We start from the raw sequence: 24937 nt of genomic DNA, 5'->3' as shown, positions 1-24937 counted from the left end.
CAAATTACTTTACATTTTGCACTGTCTTTTAAATGGTGTATTCTTAATGCAGGTGTATTAGTTCGGCATTGTAAGAGCGAGTTTCAGACATCCGGAAAATATTTTCAGCATCCGCTAACCCCACAGGCACTGGGTAACGGGGATTTTACTGCATTAATTTGGAAGAAGCTTGCTCCCTTTGGCTTTTTATTCAAGTATAAAGAGGAAAAGACACAATCTCTTGGAACAGAACTAAACTGAAGGACAACATGAAAGCAGAGCACAAAAGTGCTGGAGAAACTCAGCAGGTCATGTAGCATCCATGGGAAGCAAAAGGCAGTCGATATTTTGGGCTTGTGCCCTTCAGCAGGAATGTGGAACAAAAGCTAGATACCTGATGGGGGGGGGGGGAGGAAGAAGAGAAAGGAGGAAGGGGAGGGGGAGGAGCACAGACTAGCAGGTGGAGGGTCACAGGTGATACAGATAGGAGGGTAGAAGAAAAAGAAGGTGACAAGTGATAGGAAGAGAGGGTAGAGGGGCTCCGCAGGGAAACTTTGAATGGAGAAGGACAGGAAAGGGGTGGGCAGCTAACGGAAAGGAGGCAGAGGAATTGGGAAAGACAGAGGCCAGAGAGGGGTTAACAGAAATTGAATTTGTTCCATATAGATTTTGAAACAAATATATGAAAATCTTTAATTTGCTTTGAGATATCACACAATAAAAAGAATAGTAAGATTCAATTTATCCCCTTACATGTCTGTAGTACCATCACTGTAATCAACTGATACATTGATTGATGCAAAGAATCTCCCACTGAAATCAACAAATATCAATTACCCGTAGCTCACATAATGGTAAGGAAAGCAAAATAGAGATTCATAAAAAGTCAGAAGCTAATGAATTAATGTTGCCCTTGTCACAGTTATGGCAATACTTGAAATGACAAATACTCAATGCTTTAAGCTTTCATTATAACCAAATATAACCATATAACAATTACAGCACAAAAACAGGCCAATTTGGCCCTTCTAGCCTGCACTGATCCAAGTACCCTCCTCTAATCCCACCTACCAGCACTCTGCCCATATCCCTCCACCCACCCCCCATCCATATACTTATCCAATTCTTTCTTAAATTTCAAAATTGACCCTACCTCCATCACCTTTCCCGGAAGCCCATTCCACACAGTAACCACTCTCTGAGTAAAGAGGTTCCCCCTCATGTTACTCCTAAACCTTTGTCCTTCAACTCTCAACCCATGACCTCTTGTATTCATCTCTCCTACTCTCAATGGGAAAAGCCTTTCCACATCAACTCTATCTATCCCTCTCATTATCTTAAACACCTCGATCAAATCCCCTCTCAGCCTTCTACGTTTCTCTCTATCTTGTTCATATCCTTCCTATAAATCGGTGACCAGAACTGCACACAGTACTCTAAATTTGGCCTCACCAAATTTTGTAAGTTATGGGAATTACTTGGTTTCATCATTACTTCCCAACTCCTATATTCTATGCACTGATTTATATAGGCAAGCATACTAAAGGGCTTCTTCACTACCCTATCCACATGTACTCTTACCTTCAGGAACACCATTATTCCTAGATCTTTCTGCTCCACTGCATTCTTCAATGCCCTCCCATTTACCATATATGTCTTGCTTTGATTATTCTTTCCAAAATGAAGCACCTCACACTTATCAGCATTAAACACCATCTGCCATCTTTCTGCCCACTCCTCTAAGCAGTTTAAATCCCTCTGCAATCTTTGAAAACCCTCTTCATCATCCACAATTTCCCCCTATTTTAATATCATCTGCATATTTACTAATCCAATTTACCGCCCCATCCTCCAGATCATTAATATATATGACAAACAGCAATGGTCCCAATACCGAACCCTGAGGTACACCGCTTGTCACTGGTCTCCATCCTGACAAACAATTACCTACTACTACTCTCTGGCACCTTCCTTCCAGCCACTGTTGAATCCATTTGACTATCTCCAAATTAATACCCAGGGACTTAGCCTTCCTAACTAACCTCCCATGTGGAACCTTATCGAAGGCCTTACTGAAGTCCACATAAACAACATCCACTGCTTTACCCTCGTCAACATTCCTAATCACCTCTTCAAAAAATTCAACGAGATTGGTCAAACATGACTTTCCACACACAAATCCGTGTTGAGTGTCCCTGATCAGACCCTGTCCCTCCATACAGTTATATACTATCTCTAAGAATGCTTTCCATCAATTTACCAACCACAGACGTCAAACTTACAAGCTGATAATTGCTAGGTTTGCTCCTCAAACCATTTTTAAACAAAGGAACCACATGTGCAACACGCCAATCCTCTGGCACTATACCTGTCTCTAATGAGATTTGAAAAATAACTGCCAGAGCCTCCGCTATTTCCTCACTAACTTCTCTCAAGGTCCTGGGGAAAATCCTGTCAGGACCTAGAGACTTATCCACCTTTATATGTTTCTAAAGCTCCAGTACTACCTCTTTCTTTATCACTATAGTCTCCATATATACCCCCTTTGCTTCCTTTACCCTGCACAGTTCAATATCCTTCTCCTCAGTAAATACTGAGGTAAAGAAATTGTTCAAGACCTCCCCGTCTCTTTTGGCTCCACACACATTTGTCGTTTCAGATTCTCTATTGGACCAATTTTATCTCTCACTTTCCTTTTGCTATTTACATATTTGTAGAAACCCTTTGGATTTATTTTCACCCTGCTTACAATAGCCACCTCATACCTTCTTTTAGCTTTTCTAATTTCTTTCTTAAGATTCTTTTTACATTCAATATAGTACCCAAACATCTTTTTTCCCTGTTTCTTATATTTATTGCAGTACTCCCTCTTTTTTCGAACCAAGTTTCCAATATCTCTTGAGAACCATGGCTCTCTCAAACTTTTGACATGACCTTTCAACCTAACAGGTTTATAAAGATGTTGTACTCTTAAAACCTCTCCTTTAAAAGACCCTCCATTTCTCTATTACATCCTTCCCAGAAAACAAATTGTCCCAATCTACCCCTCATAAATCCTTTTGCATCTCCTCAAACCTAGCTTTTCTCCACTCAAAAACCTCAACTCTGGGCCCAGACCTATCCTTTTCCATAATTACCTTGAAGTTAATGACACTATGATCACTGGACCCGAAGTGCTCCCCCACACATACCTCTGTCACCTGACCCATCTCATTCCCCAACAGTAAATCCAACACAGCTCCCTCTCTAGTTGGTACCTCCACATATTGATGTAAAAAGCTATCCTAAACACATTTTACAAACTGCAACCCATCCAGCCCTTTCACGGAATGGGTTCCTCAATCAATATTTGGAAAATTAAAATCCCCCACAATCATTATCCTGTGCTTATTACAAATATCTACTATCTCCTTACTAATTTATTCCTCTAATTCGCGTTCCCCATTCGGTGGTCTATAATACACCCCTATAATTGTAACTTTCCCATTCCTCAATTCCACCCAAATAGCCTCCCTGGACGAGCCCTTCTATTCTATTGCACCTAAGCACTGCTGTAATATTTTCTCTAACAAGTAGTGCAACCCCACCTTCTCTTGCCCACCCCCAGTTCTATCACTAAAGCAACTAAAACCAGGAATATTTAGCTGCCAGTCACATCCCTCCCGTAACCATGTTTCACTAATCGCTACCACGTCATACTTCCAAGTGTCAATCCATACCTTCAGCTCATCCACCTTCCTTACAATGCTCCTAGCATTAAAATATATGCATTTTAGAGATTTCCCACTTTTTACTTCCTGTAGGCCCCTATCTTTACCAACACCTCTCTTATGATCTTTTGTAATCGACCATTGTCCATCTTCGTATAAAGCATCCCCCTTTTCTATCACCTGCCTTTCCCCCCTCAAACACTGTCTACAAGCTTTCTCTGATTGCACTCTAACCTTCTCCTTCCTGTTCTCCTTCATTTGGTTCCCTCCCCTCAGCCATTCTAGTTTAAAGTCTCCTGAGTAACCCTAGCAAACGTCCCCACCAGAATCCTGGTCCCCCTTGGGTTCAAATGCAACCCGTCCTTTTTGTACAGGTCACACCTACCCCAGTAATCCACAAACTTGAATCCCTGCCCTTTGCTCCACCCCTTCAGCCACGCATTCATCCTCCATCTCATTTTATTCCTGCTCTCACTGTCGCGTGGCACAGGCAGTAATCCCAAGATTACTCCCTTTGCAGTCCTTCTTTTTAACTCTCTACCCAACTCCCTGTACTCACTTTTCAGGACCTCTTCTCTATTCCTCCCTATGTCATTGGTACCTACATGTACCACAACTTCTGTCTCATCTCCTTCCCTATTTAGGATGCTCTGGACTCGAGCAGCAACATCCCGGAATGGACCCTTGCACCTGGGAGGCAAACCACCATCCGGTTCTCCTTGCTCTGTCCACAGAATCCCCTGTCTGTACTCCTGACTATTGAGTCCCCTATGACTATTGCCCTCCTCTTCCTTTCCCTACCCTTCTGAGCCTCAGAGCCCGACCCAGTGCCAGAGGCACAGCCACTAACGCTTCCCCCAACTGGGCTGTTTCCACCAACAGTACCCAAAGAGGAGTACTTGTTGTTGAGGGCCACAGCCATATGGGTCCTCTCTACCACCTTACTATTCCTCTTCAATCTTCTCATCGTGACCCACCTGTCCTCCTCCTGTGGCCCTGGCATGACCACCTGGCTGTAACTCCTATCTATGACGACCTCACTCTCCCTGACCAGAGCGGGGTCATCGAGCTGCAGCTCTAGTTCCCTAACACGGTTCCTGAGGAGCTGCAGCTCAGCATACCTGGTGCAGATATGGATGTCAGGGAGGCTAGAAGACTCCATGACTTCCCACATCTGACACAGAGAACAGCAAACTACTCTCACACTCATCCCTTCTCTCTCTTCCTTCCTCAAATAAGTAGAAATTACTAAAGAACACGAAAGCAATTAAACAATTGCAATTATCTTGACTTTTCATGAGAAGCATCATTTATGAAAATGGAGTAACTATAAACATTCCTTGTAGTGTGTGGATCCATGAGCAGATTAATTTAGGAGAACTGTTACTTTTGAACCCATGTCCCTCGCTCTTCATGACCTCCTTATGTTTCAGCTGAACACTGAAACCAAACAGAGAAAGATATCTTGTGCATCTGGCTAAAATCTGCAATGTTAAACTCCAATTTCAAAGAATCCGTTAACATTTGCTCTGCTCCACTCCTAAAATTGCCATGATTACTTGTTTCCTCCCAGTTTCCCTGAAAATGCCAAGCTTGTTCTCTGGCTGAGTTGCCTAGCAGATGTTTAATACTTCACGACTCATTTAAGAAGTATCTAATTTATCTCTGAACTGATCCCAGTATTGTAATGAACAAATGCCAGATGCATTCTAATTAGGACCATGTGCAATACCCAAACTCATCAGGTTAAGCAGGTCACATAGGAAGTGAAGGGTAACCAATGTTTCAAGCCTGGGCCCTTTGTCAGATTGTACCAAAACGTTGGTTACCCTTTACTTCCTTTGGATGCTGCGTGACTTACTGAGTTTCTCCAGCAAGTTTGTATATTGTACTCGACCCCAGCTTCTGCAGACTTTCCATTTAATTCTAATTAGGAAGTATTGGTAAATGACACACCAACCCTTTCTGGCTGCAAAGCTATCAGAAAATTCCACCTGAGCTTGGCAAACTTGCACTATGTTAAGTGTATCAATGCCTCATCTACCATCAAGGAGGAGGTACCGGAGGAGCAAAATGAGGTCGGCCAGGCTGGAAAATAGCTTCTGTGAGATTAATAAGTATACATTTATTTTAACATATTTTAATATATTATGTGCTGTGTATTGTGTGTGCATCGAGGTCCGTTGTTTCGTCTGGTTTTATAGGTGCAGCCAGATGATAATAAACTTGTTGAGCACTAAGGTGGGGCTAACCACTCATGCACTGATATTTAGAGACACATCTACACCTTTCCTAGAATGGAAAAACAAAGGTAACCAGGAAAGGATTTTAGTTTGTTGGCTTGGATCGGAACTAGGAAAACCTTGGAGCTCCCCGGTCACTTGATCAATTGATTTGTGATGGCATTGGCATTACTTGGGGGCTTGTGGATCACTGGTTTCCTCAGTGGATGCAGGACAGCCTCTGCAAAACAGAAGAGGTGCCAAGCTGCCAAAGGAAATGTGAAAATGATCAGGGATTGCATCATATTTGAGAAATGTGATTCCCCAACAATCTCGCCACAGAAAATGGCAGACTGTAAGCCAAATCTGCCTTGTCAGGAATTTGAGAAGACCCCCTGTTGTTGGGAGAACCATCTGCACAACGCCACTCTCACAACTGGACACATTCATCATAAAATCACACTTCCAAACACTAAATTGAAGTCTTTGAGAAGGCTTTCTCAAAAAAAGTCTGTTTTGTAGAAGTGCATTTGCTTTGCACATGGGTGTGATTGAAGTTGTGAGATATAATCGAGACCGCAGTTACATAACTTTTTAGCAAAATACCTTAAAGTATGACTGATAGAGATCTGCCCCAGACCGTCCAATTCTTTCAAATCTTTCTGATGTTACATGCTTTCTTTCCCAAAAGACACAGAGCAATCTCCCTGATCATCAGTCAAGGGATCTCAGTTTAAGTGAACGCCTTGACACACACAGATGTAAATGACGTGAATGGCACAATGCATAAACACTGAGGCAGATATTGTGCTGCAATGGTTCCAAACTTATAACCAAGATCTTTGGTCATACAAATAATGCTGATAAAAGCCGCAATAGGAAAAGGGCAGAAAAAGTCCCCTTACTCCTCTCTTTAGTTTTTCCAAAACTAAACTTTATTCACAATAAATTATTTTTAAAAACAAGAAAAGTTTGAAGACTTTTCATAGTCTCTGTGCCATATTCACACATTTCTACCAATGTATATTGTTACATATGTTTTTAAGCACCATGGCCACCGCTGAGGCCCCTTGTCATCACTCCCCACCTCCCTCCCCCCCCCCCCCCCACCCCAACACTGTTGTTTGATGGACTTTCCTTTGGTCTCAGCCCTCAATGCCTTGTAATGGAAGGACTCTAGATTGTGGTCCTTACCCACAGCACCCTCATGTTGGCTGCACCAAGCCTCAGTGCATCACTCAGCATGTACTCCTGAAGCCTAGAATATGCCAGTCGGCAGCATTCCTTCACTGACATCTCGGTGTGCTGAAAGACCAAGTTTCGGGCAGACCAAATGGCGGCTTTCACTGAGTTGATCTTCCAGCAGCTCTGGATTTGGTCACTGCATGCACCCCTGGGAATAGCCCATGAATCAAGAGAGTCTTCAATCATGTTGCTGCTCGGGATGAACTGTGACAAGGATCCTTACATCATTCTCCACACACTCTTAGCAAATCCACATTCTGCAAAGTGGTGGACAACTGTATTCAGTCCACTGGAGTTATCTCTTCATGGAGAGAGTATCCTCACTGGGTGGGGGGAAAGGGGAGACTATACATCCCAGTATTTTACCAGTACCTGTTTTGAAGGCCATCACGCTGAGGCATTAACCTGGTTCCCTCTCCAAAGTAGCCGCTTGAGGCTGCTGAGTATTTCCGGCAACTTCATCATTTACCCCATGGAATGATTGAACACTAGCACAGATCTGCATTACTCTAATTGCAAAACCAGGATAACCAATCTGCTGCTACAAAACACTTTTATATGAAGGTCAAGACCAACTTTTCACATTCTTGCACCAAAATTCTCCCACAATCTGAAATTGTCAGCAACATCACTTTTTTTTCAAACAACGGTGACTCTGCACAACTCTCTCCTCCCCTTTCACCCACTCCTCTGACTGCCTCAGGGTGAGCTAAAACTAAAGCTCTCCAATATCTCCCTGCTCCCCATCCCTCCCACATTCCGCAGCTGCGACATAGCAGTGGACTCTGCAAGTGAGCAACTTAAGAGCTCTCTCTTTCACAAGCAGTTCGAGAACGAGGACATTTATTTATTTCCCCCCCCAAAGGGGGGCAAAAATCCAGCCACCACTGTCGTCCCGCGGTGTGAAACAGTACTGTGATTGTGTGCTTCTGAAGTGGCCTCTGCACAATGAGGCTGCTATTGCCATTGGTATGCAGAGAGCTCCTCTGCTCTGCTGCCTGCCTTCTCAAGAAACACTGATGGATTAACTCAGCAGAATGAGTCCTGTCAGAAGCAGTCAGCCACCACGAGGGCTAGGGATTGCTTTCACTAAAAATATGTGGTGGTGTCAGACAACGTGGCTGGTTATGAAAGGGCCTTGGTCTATTGTCAGTGGACTCACTAAATCCCCTGTCTGAATAATTTATTATTAGTTACTGTCAAGAGAAATGACATGGTTATGAGGAGCAAGGCTCACATGAAAGCACAGAGCCACTCTGGTGGGTGTGAGACAGGTGACCGCACGCACACAGCTCACTGCCAAACCTGTGACTGCGTTTCATCTTATTCCAGCACAGGGTTGCAGATCCCTCCAATGGAAACACAGGGAAGTCTCTGCTATCTTCGTGTCCATCATTGTCACGGACACCTCATCATAAACAGGCAAAGATTTATAACTTCAGAACAATGCGCAATGCGCAATGCGTAAATATGCTGAAGAAACTCAGCAGGTCATACAGCATCCAAAGGAAGTAAAGAATAACAAACATTTTGGGCCTGGCCCCTTCATCAAGAAGTTCTCCTCCTCCTTCTCCTTCTTTAACTCTATTGCTGTATTTTTTTTGACCCACGTGACAATGAACTTGAACATAATTTCCAGCTGGCGGCAACCATATCAGCCTACCTAAAGTAGCCTAAATGGGACCCCCTTCTACCTCCCTCACTGCTTTGAGCACATTCTTCCCTTGCTATTCCATTGATCACGTGCTTCCTGCACTTCCCCAAACATGGGCATGTACATGATCAGCAGATGCAAAGGGATAACGTACTCTCGCCAATTCTCAGACTCATGCCCATCTCGGTTGTGACGTGATGTTTCCCATCCGCTACTAATACCAGATCAGGATGAATGCTACAGGAGTCATCATCACTGCACCAAATATATCCTGCAATGCAACTCAACTGACATGGTCATTGGCCAAGCAATAGGAATAATCCCCACAGGAGAGAATGCAACACCAAATTTTAAAAAAACATTAATCTTACATGGGGGTAGCTGATCAACAGAGAGGTCCGTGCACAGCAACAATATCTACACGGCTCCCTTTGCCCCATTTTAAGTCGCCAAAGAACTAAACTCACCAGGTGGGCACTTGCAAGCAAATCTGTTCACCTCATCCTTGCACACGCCGTTGTTGAGGCAGGGTTGGCTTTCACACTCGTCGATATTCGTTTCACAGTATACTCCCACGAAACCTGTTATCAACAATTCAAGACATGGTGAGGACTTCCCAGAATTATGCAAGCTAACCTATCAATAGACAGAGAAGGAAAAAGTGAAAATCTAAAAACACTGAGCTGAAACTTGAATTGTATCTTTATCACATGTCATAAGATACAGCAAAAAGCTTTGTTTTTGTGTGCTATTCAGACAAGTCATCTCACACCGCAGGTAACACAGTCACAAAAAACAAGCAAATAAATAAAACAACAGTGTAGGATGTAATGTTACATGGTACAGGTCATCGAGAAAAGTGCAGTTAAAAAACAGCCCAAGGGCATTATCTTTCACGTGTGATTTGATAGCAGCAAGAAAAAAAGTGCCCTGGAATCTGAAGATTTGTGTTTTCCAGCTCATGCATCTTCTGTCTGATGGAAGAATCATGGAAAGAAACAGCAAAGAAACAGGCCCTTTGGCCCATCTTGTCGGTGCCAATCTATTATTCTGTCTTGTCCTATTGATCTGAACCTGGACCATGGCCCTCCATACCATTCCCATCTTAAATGTCAAAGTTGAGCTTGCGTTCACCACTTCAGCTGGCAGTTTGTTCCACACTCTGAAAAGGTTCTCCGAATGTTGCCTTTGGACATTTCATCTTTCACCAGTTCATGTTTTACCTAACCTGAGTGGAAAAAGCCTGCTGGCATTTACTCTTATCATGTGACATGGGTGGAATGGATCCTTTCATATGTTGACACCTTTCCCCAGAGAGGAGATAGAGTCAGAGTCAACGGAAGGGAGATTGGCTTGTGTGATGTCTGTGGGCCAAATGTACGTACCTGCTTTCATGCTGTACCATTCATTGATTAGCCAGCGGACTCGATTACTACTGGCATATCTAAAAAAATGCAACAGCAAGTTTGCTGGGCCTGGCCCTGCCAATCCTTACCTGGCATGCAAATACATTTGAACTCGCCGATCTGATCCAAGCAGGTCGCATCATTCTGGCAGGGCATGGCAAGACATTCATTGATGTCCATTTCACAGCGTGGTCCCGTGTAACCCACTGCACACTCACAGCGGAACGAACCCTTGGTGTTTACACATTTCCCTCCATGTTCACAGGGATTGCCCCCTGCATGTGGGAGCACAAGAGAAATAAGAACACTTGGATAATAAGAATGCATAGGAACAGGCCCTTCAACCCATATATTCATGCTGAACATGATGCCCAGTTTCAAGTAAAACTGATGCTTGTTCGTGAAACAAAACCCTCCATTCCCGGCATATTCATGAGTCTATCAAAAAGCCTCTTTAATGTATTTATGGCTCTCCTTTCACCACTACTTCTGGTTGCCTGCTGCAGGCACCCAGCACTCTCTGCGTTAAAAGAAAACTTGCTGGTCACATCTCCTTTAAACTCTCCCCCCAACCCAACTTAAAAGCATGAACTCTAGTATACAACGTTTACCCTGGGAGAGAGATACTGACTACCTACCCCAACAAGCTGGCACAATCACATGGCAGTTTGCCAGGTATAAGAAACACACACTTGCCCTTTGAAGGTTATTGCTGTTGTTCAACATTTAAACCACTTTAAGTTCAGCATGGTTAGCGACATGATTAGCACGAAGCTATTACAGCACCAGTGACCCAAGTTCGAATCTGCCACTGTCTGCAAGGAGTTTGTATGTTCTCCCCGTGTCTGTGTGGGTTTCCTCCAGGTGCTCCAGTTTCCTTTCACCCTTTAAAATGTACATGGTTGTAGATTAATTTGGGTATAATTGGCCTATGTGAGTTTAAATGGCTGGAATCGGCCTTCTACTCCGCTGTAATTTTTTAAAATCTACAATCAACAATTAGATTAATTGGGTCCAATTGGGTGGCACAGGTTTCATTATGTTTCATGCTGTATCATTAAGATTAAAAAAACAACAGCCACCAAAGGGATTCCAACTCGGATTATGCTTCCTATTGTGACAGATTGTGCTATATTAAAGATATGTTTTAAAGGAGATAAATTGTGGGGTTCTTTTAGTGTAGGTCACACAAACACTTCACAACACAGATCTCATTTAAAATGCCAGAGCTCTGCTCAAGACAGACAGCCCAGGTTCCCAGTGCCTTTGTGAAGACAATGGAAACTGCTTTGCTGAAGGACTTCGCAAATAGGTACTAAATGAACATACTGTGGAGTAATGGATTATTGTTTTGGAAAGCAAGAGATGAACGGACTTAGAAGATTGGGTCCAGTGCTGCAGTCTGTCTGAATGCAGTTTGCTATTCTAAGAGGCTCATGTGGTTTTCTCTGAGAGAGAGAGAGAGAGAGAGAGAGAGAGAGAGAGAGAGAGAGAGAGAGAGAGAGAGAGAGAGAGAGAGAGAGAGAGAGAGAGAGAGAGAGAGAGAGAGAGAGAGAGAGAAAAAATTCAGTTCTACAGTTCAGCAGCAGCTGGAACTGGAACATGACAAACCAGCAAGCTTCTGGAAAAACCCCAATTTGAAGTCAGTCTGTAAGTTCTGATTTCAACCTATTCAAAGCCCTTGTGGTCCATACAAGAGGAGATGGCTGGCTGTGTGGTGTTCCACCTGAGATAAGGGAAAGAGAAAAGGAACTCTATGGTGACCTGAAAGAAAGAGGTTATCATCTGGAAAACCCTGATGGGGCAAGTTTCTTCGGCAAGACACTGAAGTGGCTGATTGGAAGGAATCAGTTTGTGTCCAACAAGCAACAAATCTCTCTCTGAAAACTGCAAGAACTTTCCTGAATGGTAACCATTTATCTTTCAAGCACTGAAGCCTGATGAAGATTCATAAATATTAAATTCTGTGCACAGTATAAGAATTGCCTGCAACCAGTGAACTTGGAGGAAAGAGAAGTGAGATTGGATTGTCAATCAAAGAATGTTTCTGAACTTATACACACACGTACGCTTAGAATTAGAAGGGGGTTAAGTTAGGTTAAATTAGGTTAAAGTTTGATCCTATTTTTATGTTTAAAGAAAATTAAAAGTAACTTTTGTTTAAGTAACCATTTGTCTTGGTGAATTTCTATTGCAGCTGGGTTTCGGGGTCCTCTGGGCCCGTAACACTATACAGAAAGCTTTGTTTGGCGCACGAGTACCATTGCCCAGTGAGGGAAGGAGTTTTTTTTTAATGGAAAATCACAACTGCTGAATCCTTAACCTTAAAAGGAACTGTAAGGAGTGACTGATAACAAATCTTTCAGTCAGAAGAACTGCATTCAATTGTGGCAGTAACCCCCACCTCCCCCTGCCCTTGCCCGCCACCTTGGCATCCACTCAGAGTTTGAAACAGGATGGAGGGAAAGAAAATATTTTGTCGCTATTCTTTGAAGTGGATGACTGCAACTGGGATTTTTATTTTTCTCTCAGCCTTGAAGGAGTTTGAGCCATGCATCTGGGCTGCTGTGGACATGTCCTCCAGCACAGACAGACGCAGAAGGCAGAGGGTAAAATAAAAGCATCATCACTCATAGGATCTGCTTCGACATCAGTGGGTCGTAAACCTGGAGGTCCTCCTTCCAAAGTGAATAGCTCACTATAGCAGGCAAGTTGGGAAGGAACAAAGAGTAAATGACAGACTTACTGGTGCATAATACCCAAGAATAAATTCAGAGAAACCTTCTTAATTTGTCATCTGTAGAACACAATTACTTCTGTGACATGAAGATGTTACTACTTACCCAGGGAACATTCATTGATATCCTCATCACAGACAGTCCCTCTATATCCAAGGGGACAACTACAAAAGAAGCTGCTTTTGAGAGGGTTGGTTTCACAGGTGGCTCCTTCATGACAAGGGTTACTAACACATGCGTCATCCACTTGACAGAAGATACCTAAAAATAAAGAACCACTTATTACCGGCCATGCACACAAAACAAAAGTATAATTACCACTTCCTCAATTTTGGGAGAAGGGAGCTGGTTGAGGGAGGAGCCGAAATTACAGAATTAACGCTGCTCCTCGTTACCATCCTTTATTTTCCCCATTCCCAAATTAACATCAATTAGTGGCAAAAGTAATCCACTTGATAACCTGCTCCACGCACCTTCTTACCTTCTGGGGCAGTACAGAAAATGTTGCTATTGAGTGCCAGGTACCCGAGGTCAAATCCCCGTTCCCTGAAAGGAATTTGTCAGTTCTCCAAGGCTGGGTTACTCTGGTTTCCTTCCACCCTCCAAAAATGTACGGGTTAGTGGATTGATCGGGTGTCATTGAGCAGCACAGCAGAATTGGCTTCTACCATGTTGTAAATAAATTTATCACTTTTTTAATGTGCATTTATCACAAGTTCCATTCCTCCACTATTTATGCCAGAAAAGGGAATTAAAAAATAATGCTCAAATTTCAACTCGTGCCTCAAGTCATGCATGATGTTAAATGCACTTCAGACAGGAGGGCAAGCAAATCAACTGTGTTCCAGCCCTCCTTCCTAAGGGCCTGCAACCAAATATGAGGAACATTCAATATGATCCCATATTCAGGATTGCAAATTAACTGATTCAGTAAGAACAAAGTTACATTTTTTAAAAAAAACCATGAGTCAACCTTGTACAAGTTTGTTTGAGGGGGCAGAGGGTTACTGTGGGTATCATACACTTGGAATGCTGATGAAAGTAATTGCCTTGCTCATATAACCATATAACCGTTTACAGCACGGAAACAGGCCATGTCGGCCCTTCAAGTCCGTACCGGTTCACTTGAACAACTCCACTAGCTCCTCCGCAAACTCCTGAGGAAGTAGAGGCTTTCTTCACGATGCCATTGGTGTGTTGGTTCCAGGAAAGATCTTCCGAGACAGTGACTCCCAAGAACCTACATTTGCTCATCCTCTCCACCTCTATCTAAAGTTGCATTTTTTTGGACACTGCCTCATGTAGATGTCCTTGATCGAGTGAAGTCTGGTGCCTGTGTTGTCGCAGGCAGAGTTAACAATACTGATGCATTATTTTAATAAAAATCTGCACCATGTCTTTGGTGAACATCCCACCCTCCCCTTACAAAAAAAAACTCTTCTCTGACAACCAACAAACCTTACAACTCCCGCCTACCAGAAACCCCTGCCCTGACCTCTCCTATAGTAGAGGCAAAGAGAATCTTAGTTTCTCCACCGGAAAGCACCAGGACTCATTTGAGGGGAATAATCCGAGATCCAGGAGGTTTCTAACTATCAAGACAAAGCATTCTTGGACAGGATAGTTCATGGGGAGCTGAAGGCTGGGGTCCTTCAGAAATCCTGTGATCTCAAGAACAGATGGCTGGTAGGAAGAGTGCAAGCGATCCAGAAACTCATTGGTAATCGTGAGGTTTGTGGATTTTTTACCACCGTCAACACCATCCATAGCCCAAACTCCCGAGCAGCTACCTTGAGGAGAGATCAGAAGGGAGGAAAGCTCTACTTCTATATTTTTAGGCAAGCCACGGTTAGAGTAGGTTAGGAAAACACTATAACAGTGCCAGTGACCTGTGTTCGAATTCGCTGCTGTCTGTAGGAGTTTGTACATTCTTTCTTTTACGTAGGCTTCCTCTGGGTGCTCCAACCCTCCAACGACGAACAGATTTTATAGGTTGATTGATCAAATAGGTGTATTTGTGTGTGATAGGCTGGAAAGACCTGTTAGCATGCTGCATCTCTCAATTTAAATTCAAAATTTTAAAATTAAATTGACATGGTGAAGCAGTCAATGCTCTCTTGAGGGAACACTTTGTGAAAAATCTCAATCCCGATTTTGTTTTTGACATGAGTCCTTAATTCCACTTGACAGCCAAGTGTCTGCACATCACCAGCCCAAAATGACAAGCAGTCAACAATGCCAAAGACCAAGAGAAACAGCAAAGATTCAGAGGCAGATGGTATGCTGCTAAACTCTAAAGTTTGGCGGAAGGGAAACGCAGTCAAATTCATAACCTTATCACCCATGATATCTGGAAAGATAAGGGTGTCAAAGGACATGAGAGAGGCCATCAACATAATATTCTCCAAGAATGGAGACCAACCTGACTGTGGTAATTGGAGGGTTCTCCCTGTTATCCACCGCAGGGACAATGTACACTCAGATTCCCCCACATCCACCCACCCTTCCTCCCGATAGAACTTCAGCTCCCCACACTGATGAGAAGGCATGATCTTAGTCAGGCCAATTCCAGAAGTGAAGAGGCAGTGCCAACCACTTGGCATGGTCTTTGATTCCAGTATCTGCAGATTTTTTTATACTGTATTCGAGTGTTTTTTTTTTTAAATTGCTGTATAGATACAACACAAATACAAGTTGCCTTCTGCATCTTGAAGAGATGAGGCTGAGCACACAGCAATGGCCTGTGCTACTGTGCAAGGTTTCAAAACTAAATTACTTTTGATGGATTCATAACCATGATGGAGAACAAGAGGCCCACGTTGGCTCTGCAACTGTAAGAAACAATTCAATTTTCTTCACATGGCATTTTTAATTATTTTTAACAGCCTTTTGTTTAGCTGGTAAAATGAGTGCAACCATTCAATTCTGGCAACCCTACGAGAAGCAGCAAGAGGGAATCCAGCTGTGGAAGCCGAATGAGACAGTAGAAACAGCATGCCACAGTTGTTAGTCGAAGCTGCTTCACGTGTTCTTCCACACTCTTCCCAGAGAAGGCCAGCGATGAGGTCAGTGATGTCAAACAGAAAAAGTGAAGTGACTCATTTGTGTTAAACAGCAGCCGTTACTGAGACATAGTGCTGCAAATTTGATCTGGCTGTTACGTCAATAGATCACTCATATGTGGTGGCCAGCATTCAGCTTCCTCCATCCTTTACCTGGCTGCTGCTTTTGACAGAGCCGTTCACTCAAGCCTCTTCCAAAGCCTCTGCACCATTGCGCGCTGTGTGGGACCTCGTGTGCCAGCTTTGTTCTTATTTAGCCATGGTACCTGCAATAATTTCTATTCACGTGCCTGCACTGTGCTCTTGAGGTACCCATGCTTGGACCTTCATCCTCTCCCTACTTCACAGCAACATGTTGCTACCAGAGAACACATTATTCCTGACCACAATCAACACTGAGGCAACCCAGCTTTGCTTCACCATCACCAGCTTTACCTCTCCAAACAAATGGAAAATTGCCAGACTGCAAGGGCCAACATGAAACAAGCAGGCACTCCTTGGCAGATCACGTGAAGGCCATTCCATCCCTGTGCATTTCCCAGTCACCAACTCCGATTTCGTACTCTTCCAAAATTGAAACAATATCAAGTCCAGTTTCATTCTATCCCATCATGCACACCGCATACTTTTACTTGTCCTCCTCCAATACTGACCAACTTCAACTCTGACTTTCCTTCACTGGATCCTGATGCATTTATTCATGATTTGGTTTTTCTGCGACTTGACTATTCCACTCCACTTCTTGCTGGCCTCGCTATATCCAAAATATAGTAGCCCATTTTCACCCATTCCTGTTCTCCCACTTCCCCAGAACTACTGACTTGCACACACAAGCCTTGGCTTCAGGAATAAAATTCTCAACCTTGCACTTAAATCCTCACTTAAGCCGGCCCCTCTCATCTTCAACCTTTCTGTCCTCAACTCCTGGTCTCTTGCTCAATTTACTGACTTGCACACACAAGCCTTGGCTTCAGGAATAAAATTCTCAACCTTGCACTTAAATCCTCACTTAAGCCGGCCCCTCTCATCTTCAACCTTTCTGTCCTCAACTCCTGGTCTCTTGCTCAATTACTGAACTCGACCACTCCATCACAGTCAACTGTGTCTTCAGCACCAGGGCTCTGTGTTCTCTCCCTCAACCTTCCTGTTGTCCCAACTTTCCTTGCACCTTTAAGACACATTTTCAAATCTCTCCCTTCACCAAGCTTCCAATGTAAATGGTCTACCGCAGTATTTTGTGATCTAGTTAGCCTCAAGATGGCCCTTCATTTCATTCTCACAAAGTGCTTGGGTACATGACTGCTACTTTAAAAAGGCATGACATATATAAAATGGCTACGCTGAACTATATGACTCTAAATATTAATGGAATACATAACCAAATTAAAAGGAAGAAACTACTAAATTTACTGAAAAAGGAAAAAATAGATATAGCATTTGTCCAAGAAACACACTTAACTGAATTGGAGCACAAGAAATTAAAGAGAGATTGGGTAGGACATGTAACAGCAGCATCGTATAATTCAAAAGCAAGAGGAGTGGCTATATTAATTAGCAAAAATGTGCCATTTAAAATAGAAGAGGAAATAATAGATCCAGCAGGGAGATATGTTATGATAAAATGTCAGATATATTCAGAGCTTTGGAATCTACTTAATATATATTCACCTAACGAAGAAGATCAAAAGTTTATGCAAGATATCTTTTTGAAGGTAGCTAATACGCAAGGGAACATACTAATAGGAGGGGATTTCAATCTGAATTTGGATCCAAATATGGATAAAACGGGGGAAAAAATTAACAGGAAGAACAAAGTAACCAAATTTATAATTAAATCAATGCAAGAAATGAAACTTGTGGACATATGGAGGAAACAAAACCCAAAAGAAAAGGAATACTCACACTACTCGACTAGACATAAAACATACTCAAGGATAGACCTATTCCTGTTATCAGCCCACATTCAAGGGAGAGTTAGGAAAACGGAATATAAAGCTAGACTATTATCGGACCACTCACCCCTGTTATTGGCAATAGAGCTAGAGGACATCCCTCCAAGAATGTATAGATGGAGATTAAACCCCATGCTACTTAAAAGACAGGATTTTAGAGAATTTATTGAAAAACAATTAAAAATGTACTTTGAAGTAAATACGGAATCAGTGGAAGATAAGTTTATACTATGGGACGCAATGAAAGCATTCATTAGAGGGCAAATAATAAGTTATGCAACCAAGATGAAGAAGGACTATAATCAGGAAACAGAGCAGTTGGAAAGGGAAATAATAAACATAGAAAAAAAATTAGCAATAAAGGAAGATACAACCAAAAGAAGAGAATTGGCGGATAAAAAAATAAAATATGAAACATTACAAACATATAAGGTGGAGAAGAATATAATGAAGACAAAACAGAAATATTATGAACTAGGTGAAAAAACACACAAAATCTTAGCATGGCAGCTTAAGACAGAGCAAACTAAGAAAATGGTATTGGCAACAAGGAAAAAAGACAAACAAATTACATATAATCCAAAAGAAATTAAGGAAAACTTCAGAGAATTCTATGAACAATTATACCGAACCGAAAACGAAGGGAAAGAAGGGAAAATAGATGAATTTTTTACTAAAATTGAACTACCAAAACTACAAATAGAGGAACAAAATAAATTAACAGAACCATTTGGAACAGTAGAAATACAAGAGATAATAAAAAATTTACCAAATAATAAGACACCAGGAGAGGATGGACTCCCAATAGAATTCTACAAAACATTTAAAGACCTAATAATACCGCCCCTCCTGGATGTAATCAACCAGATTGATGAGACACAAAACTTACCAGATTCATGTAAAACAGCAATAATTACAGTGATACTAAAACAAGGGAAAGATCCACTCTCACCAGCGTCATATAGACCAATATCTCTGCTAAACACAGATTATAAGATAATAGCTAAACTATTAGCGAACAGATTAGCAGAACAGGTACCGAAAATGGTAAATTTAGACCAAACTGGATTTATCAAAAAATGACGCACAACAGACAATATTTGTAAATTTATTAACTTAATTCATGCAGTAGAAGGAAATAAAGCACCGGCAGTAGCAGTTGCTTTAGACGCAGAGAAGGCCTTCGACAGAGTAGAATGGAATTACTTGTTCAAAGTATTGCAAAAATTCAGTTTACCGGAGAAGTATATTAATTGGATTAAAGCATTATATAAGGGACCGTTAGTGAAAGTGACAGTAAATGGACATGTATCAAAGCAATTTAACTTAAGCAGGTCAACGCGGCAGGGATGCCCACTATCACCATTATTGTTTGCGCTAGCTATAGAACCACTAGCAGAATCGATAAGAAGAGATAATAATATAAAAGGAATAAAAATAAAAGACAGGGAATATAAAATCAGTCTGTTTGCGGATGATGTGATAGTGTACTTAACAGAACCAGAACTATCAATAAAAGAACTATATAAGAAATTGAAGGAATATGGAGAAGTGTCGGGATACAAGATAAACGTAAATAAAAGTGAAGCAATGCCTATGAATAACGCGGATTTCTCAAAATTTAAGGAGGAATCCCCATTCAGATGGCAAACGCAGGCAATAAGATACCTAGGTGTGCAAATAAACAAAAATCTAGGCCAATTATATAAACTCAATTACAATCCACTAATGAAAAAATTACAGGACGATTTAGAGCATTGGAAAGAGCTACCACTAACACTGATAGGAAGGATAAACTGTATTAAAATGAACATTTTTCCAAGGATACTATACTTATTTCAGGCATTGCCAATACAACTGACAGAAAAATTCTTCAAAGAGTTAAAGAAAATAATAAGGAGATTTTTATGGAGAGGGGGGGAAACCGAGGATAGCACTAGATAAATTAACAGAATGGTATAAACAAGGAGGCTTACAATTGCCAAACTTCAAAAATTATTATAGAGCCGCACAATTAAGGTACCTATCAGATTTTTATCAAACAAGGGAAAAACCAGACTGGACGAGACTAGAATTAGATAAAATAGGGGAAAAGATACCTGAACACATATTATATAAATGGGACGAAAAATTGGTACAACATAGAACTTCTCCAGTATTACACCATCTCCTCAATATATGGAAGAAGATTCATGTAGAAAGAAATAAAATAAATTACCAAATACCAAAACTAATATTGACGCAAAATAAGCTACTCCCTTTTACAATAGACAACCTTGCCTTTAGAAAATGGGAAAAAAAAGGGATTAAAAGAATAGAAAATTGTTTTTCAGGAAGTAGATTCTTATCCTTTGAACAAATGAGAGATAAGTACAATATAACTGGAGATACAGCGCTGGCATATTACCAACTGAGATCCTACTTGAAAGATAAATTAGGAAGCAACTTGAGTTTACCAGAGGGAAGTAACCTTGAATATGTGATTACAGATACAATGTTAATCAAAAGATTTATAAAAAATATGTATATTAAACTGCAAGAAAAGGAGAATGAGGAAACAAATGGTAAAACTAAACAAAAATGGGAACAAGATTTAAATATAAAGATAAAAAAGGAAACATGGGAGAAGTTATGCTCTGGAACGATGAGAAATACAATAAATACGAGGCTGCGTATGATACAATATAATTGGTTACACAGACTATACATTACACCGCAAAAGTTAAATAAATGGGACCCAACAGTATCTGATAGATGTTTTCGATGTAAAAAAGAAAGGGGAATAACAATTCATGCAATCTGGACATGTGAGAGAGTAGAAAAATTTTGGGATGATCTCAATCAGATATTAAATAAAATAACAGAAAACAATATACCAAAGAATCCAGAGATCTTTCTCCTAAGTAACATAAAAAATAAAGAATTTGGAATTGACTTGGAAGATGCACAAAAAAGATTTGTCAAGATAGCCCTAGCCGTAGCAAAAAAATGTATTATGTCAACCTGGAAATTGGAAGATAATTTGAAAATACAACAATGGTATATAGAAATGAATAAATGTATTCCATTAGAAAAAATAACATATAGTTTAAGAAATAATATTGAAATATTCGAACAAGTATGGGAGCCTTACATTAAATACAATAGCGAAAACCTACCGGGAACAAACATTACCTAAGTTGATGGAAGGAGAAGAAAAGAAAAGAATGGCTCAGTAGAATTTCTGGTGTATTTTTGTTGAATGACAACATTGTCTAACTGAATTAATGCAACCTAGATTGTATACCTAAAATGGATGAGAGGGGGGGGTGGGGGGGTGGCTTGGGAGGAGGGAGGGGGGAGGGAGAAAAAGTCACTGTAAATGTGTGGAAAAGAAAAAGTGTATATCATGGCTATTGTGATTTATGGTGTGAAAAATAAAAAAGTTAAAAAAAAAGGCATGACATAAATGCAAGATGCTCCTGCATGGACGGAATAGAATTATTTTCAAAAACAGAAGCATGTATAATTTCCTTCTCAGCACAGGGGATCAGCAAGGATTTGATTTGATAGCCACACAGGTGCAGGACAATGGACAAAACTGGCTCGTGAGCAGCAAAACTGCAGGCAAGGATCAGTCACACTGTCAGCTGGGCATTACCATCTACAATGAAGGCCAAATAGAAAACATAATCATAGATACACCAGATTTTATAAATCCACAATTTGGCAATACACCAAGCCTTTCCTGCTGGAAAAGAATGTCCTTTCCCAACTTGACATGACTCAAGAGTACAAGACCAATAAATCGGCAGTCCTTGAACAAGTTTTCCTTCCTGATGCACACACTTCAACAGATCTCGCCTCGCACTCAACAACATTCAATGGGGTGGGGTGGGGAGGTGGTGGGGGGGGGGGGGTGGGAAATAGAGATTGGAACCACAGAGTGCATATTTTTTTTTGTTGAAGTACTGGCGCTTCTATCTTAAAAAAAAACACAGGTTTTCCATCACTGTGCTGAATTATGAGTACATTATCAAAAATTTTAATCAGTCAAGGGCTACAAGGTTTGTTCCATGTTTATTCCATTTGCTGGGTTTGTCTGTAACAGGTTGGAAGCGAAGGCTCTCTCATTTCACATAAAGGCCATGTGCACTTGAGGCACTCAAGACGGATTTTGTGTGGGCATCAGGGCCAGACATTGATAGGCAGATCAAAAGTGGCGACTGTTGGGTCCAATACACAAATGTGCTGGAGAAACTCAGCAGGTCATGCACCACCCACAGGAAGTAAAAGGCAGCCGACATTTCGGGCCTGAACCCTTCGTTGAGAATCTGGAAAAATGGGCAGATGCCTGAATGAAAAGGTGGAGAGGAGGAGAGGAAAAGACAGAAAAGAGGCAAGGGGAGGAGCACAGGTTAACGTTAATGGGCAGATACAGATGGGAGAGCGGAAGGGGTGATGGAGAGAGGGCAGAGGGCTAAGAATGGGAGCTCTCTGCGAGGAGAAGGAAGGGAAGGGGTGGGGACCTGAAGGAAGGTGACAGGGATAAAGAAAGAGACTAGGGGAGAGGATTAACGGAAATTAGAGAAGTTGATGTTAATGCTGTCTGGTTGGAGAACGCAGAGATGAAAAATAAGGTGTTCCTCCAGTTTGTGGGTAGCCTCGGTTTGGCAGTGCACGAAGCCATGGACAAACATGTCAATGTGCTCCAATCTGCAGGCTTTCACATCGACTCCTTGGGTTGAGCTGAAAGACTGCAAGAGCTGGGACGAAGGGGGGAGTACTTGCAAGGTCAGGATGAGCATTGTGAGGAGTGATGACTGACAGTGAGGGGCAAGGAGATCAGATATCCGATCAGATACTATTTATTGCCATGTAATAAAACAGAAATGTAATATTACATAAAATTGCCTTTATTTTGCCATAAACGTGTGCTGAGTTCTTCCAGCATTATAGTGTTCTTACTACAATCACAGTGTCTACAGGCATTCATGTTTCACTCCAATGGGAGATGTGGTGGTTATTCTTGCTTTGAGGTAACCTTGGATGAAATTAAACATTTTAAATATCTGAACACAGATTCATTTGGCTGAGGGATTGGTCTCCCTCCCCCCACTTCGACGTGATCTACTGGGATCGTTGTCTGAAGAGGGCAAGCAAAATCTTTGAGGACTCCTTCCACCCTGCACACAGAATCTTTCAGCTGCTCATGTCAGGAAAGAGATACAGGAGTATCAGAGCCAGGCTAGGGAACAGCTTCTTCCCACAGGCTAGGGAACAGCTTCTTCCCACAGGCAGTGAGAATGTTGAATGACCAAAGGGATTGCTCATACTAACCATTCAAGACTCACTTGTACAAAACAATGTTTATTTATTTATTTTTATAGTTATAATACTTGTCCTGCATATACATTCGTTGACTGTATGTGTGTTTTGTCTGGTTGTGTGTCTGCGTGTTTTTGAACCAAAGACCAGAGAATGCCGTTTTGTTGGGTTGTTGTTGTACAATCAGATGGCAATTGGTTTGACTTGATAAACTTGTCTAACTTCAGAAGAAACAAAGGACCCATGGATTTGCACTTCCCTCTTCATAATTTAGACTTGAAACCAAACAAGAATGATGAACTGAAATTGATCTGTGAGATGGGCAGAATCTGTACTTATGGAATAAGCATAAAGTCTTCAATAGAGTAATTGTATCACTGACCTCAACGCACAGAAATAAAACAGCAAAATAAATGTTCTTAAAAAAGGAAAATAAAGAAAAAAATGCTAACTTTTGCTTTTGAAGGGAGACAATAATCACAAATGAGTTGAGAAATTCTAAAGGCTGAAAAAGCCCAAAACAACCAGTCTTTGTGACTTGCTGAATAGACAGACCATGAGCATCACCATGGCAGGATGCTAACTGTTGTCTTGAAGCCAGTTATCATAACAGATGCTCAGGAGCAGTCTCATTTAAAGGAAGTGATAACACAAGCAACAACACACACAACAAAAATCAAGCCCACACCATGCCACGCACACTGGCAATTAATCTTTCATGGATCTTGTTTGAGCCATCACCAGCTGATCACACTTTCTGATGAAGATTTGATTTTGAAAGAACCTTTATCTAGCTTTCACTGGTATACAGCTGGCATGGACCTTGAACAACCAGGAAAGCCACTTTCACATCAAATGAGGGACCATTTTGCAGAATCAAATTCTGATTTGAAAGGACAGCAGCTGGCTAAAGCTTCTAAACAACTCTTGTATTGTGTATAGATAGATGTTGAAGAAACTCAGCAGATCATGCAGTATCTGTAGGAAGTTTCTCCAGCACCTTTGTGCAGTCCATTCAACCCCAGCATCTGCAGATTTTCTTGTTTAACTATGCCATGGATGTCTCTCCTCCTTGAAGCCTACAATTAGTGCTGCAATTTTAGGAAGCTGGTGACAGACCCAGGCAATGCCAAGAACGAAAACTGCCCAGCACTGTCTCAAGGTAGAACCCACCTTCAGAGGAAGAAACCAGAAAGGCCTTTGACTTAGCACATTGGTTTCAACTGTTTCAGGCAAACCAACTCCAAAGCTCAGAAAACAAAGGTGGTAAATGTCAGTTGCACTGCCCCAATCTTATTAAGACGACTTCACTCTACATTTAGAAACATGAATGAATTGAGGGATTCCCAAGGTGGGAGCCTTACCAGCTTTTCCAAAAGGGCATTCGCACACAAAAGATGCGACCCGGTCATGGCAGGTGGCTCCATTCATGCATGTGGCGCCGGCACAGTCATCTATATTCTCACTGCAGTCGTCACCACTCCAGCCGTTGACACAGACACACCGGTACCCTCCATTGGTGTTGGAGCATGTCCCTCCATTCTGGCACGCGTTTGGCTGCAATTGACACTCGTCCACGTCTTCCGTACAAAACTGACCTGGATGTTGGAAGGAAGGGATGAGTAACTGAGGATACACTCCAAGCTATTTCTGTGAAACACA

General features: G+C 41.7%; 1 protein-coding gene across 4 annotated transcripts in view; it reads right to left on the bottom strand.

The window, feature by feature from the left end:
- Positions 1–24937, bottom strand: part of LOC138763457 (neurogenic locus notch homolog protein 2-like) — a 241228-nt gene that overhangs the window by 98672 nt on the left and 117619 nt on the right. For all 4 annotated transcript variants that reach the window (XM_069937636.1, XM_069937639.1, XM_069937637.1 and 1 more), the window contains 4 exons: positions 24640–24873; positions 13060–13215; positions 10306–10491; positions 9278–9391 (listed from right to left, as the gene is read on the bottom strand). In XM_069937636.1, coding sequence (XP_069793737.1) covers positions 9278–9391; positions 10306–10491; positions 13060–13215; positions 24640–24873 — 690 coding nt within the window. The remainder of the gene's footprint in view (positions 1–9277; positions 9392–10305; positions 10492–13059; positions 13216–24639; positions 24874–24937) is intronic.

Source organism: Narcine bancroftii, chromosome 5 (assembly GCF_036971445.1).
Source record: "Narcine bancroftii isolate sNarBan1 chromosome 5, sNarBan1.hap1, whole genome shotgun sequence".
NCBI classification, from domain to species: Eukaryota; Metazoa; Chordata; class Chondrichthyes; order Torpediniformes; family Narcinidae; genus Narcine; species Narcine bancroftii.
The sequence above is the reverse complement of the archived record's forward strand: the minus strand, read 5'-3'. Positions and strand labels throughout refer to the sequence as shown.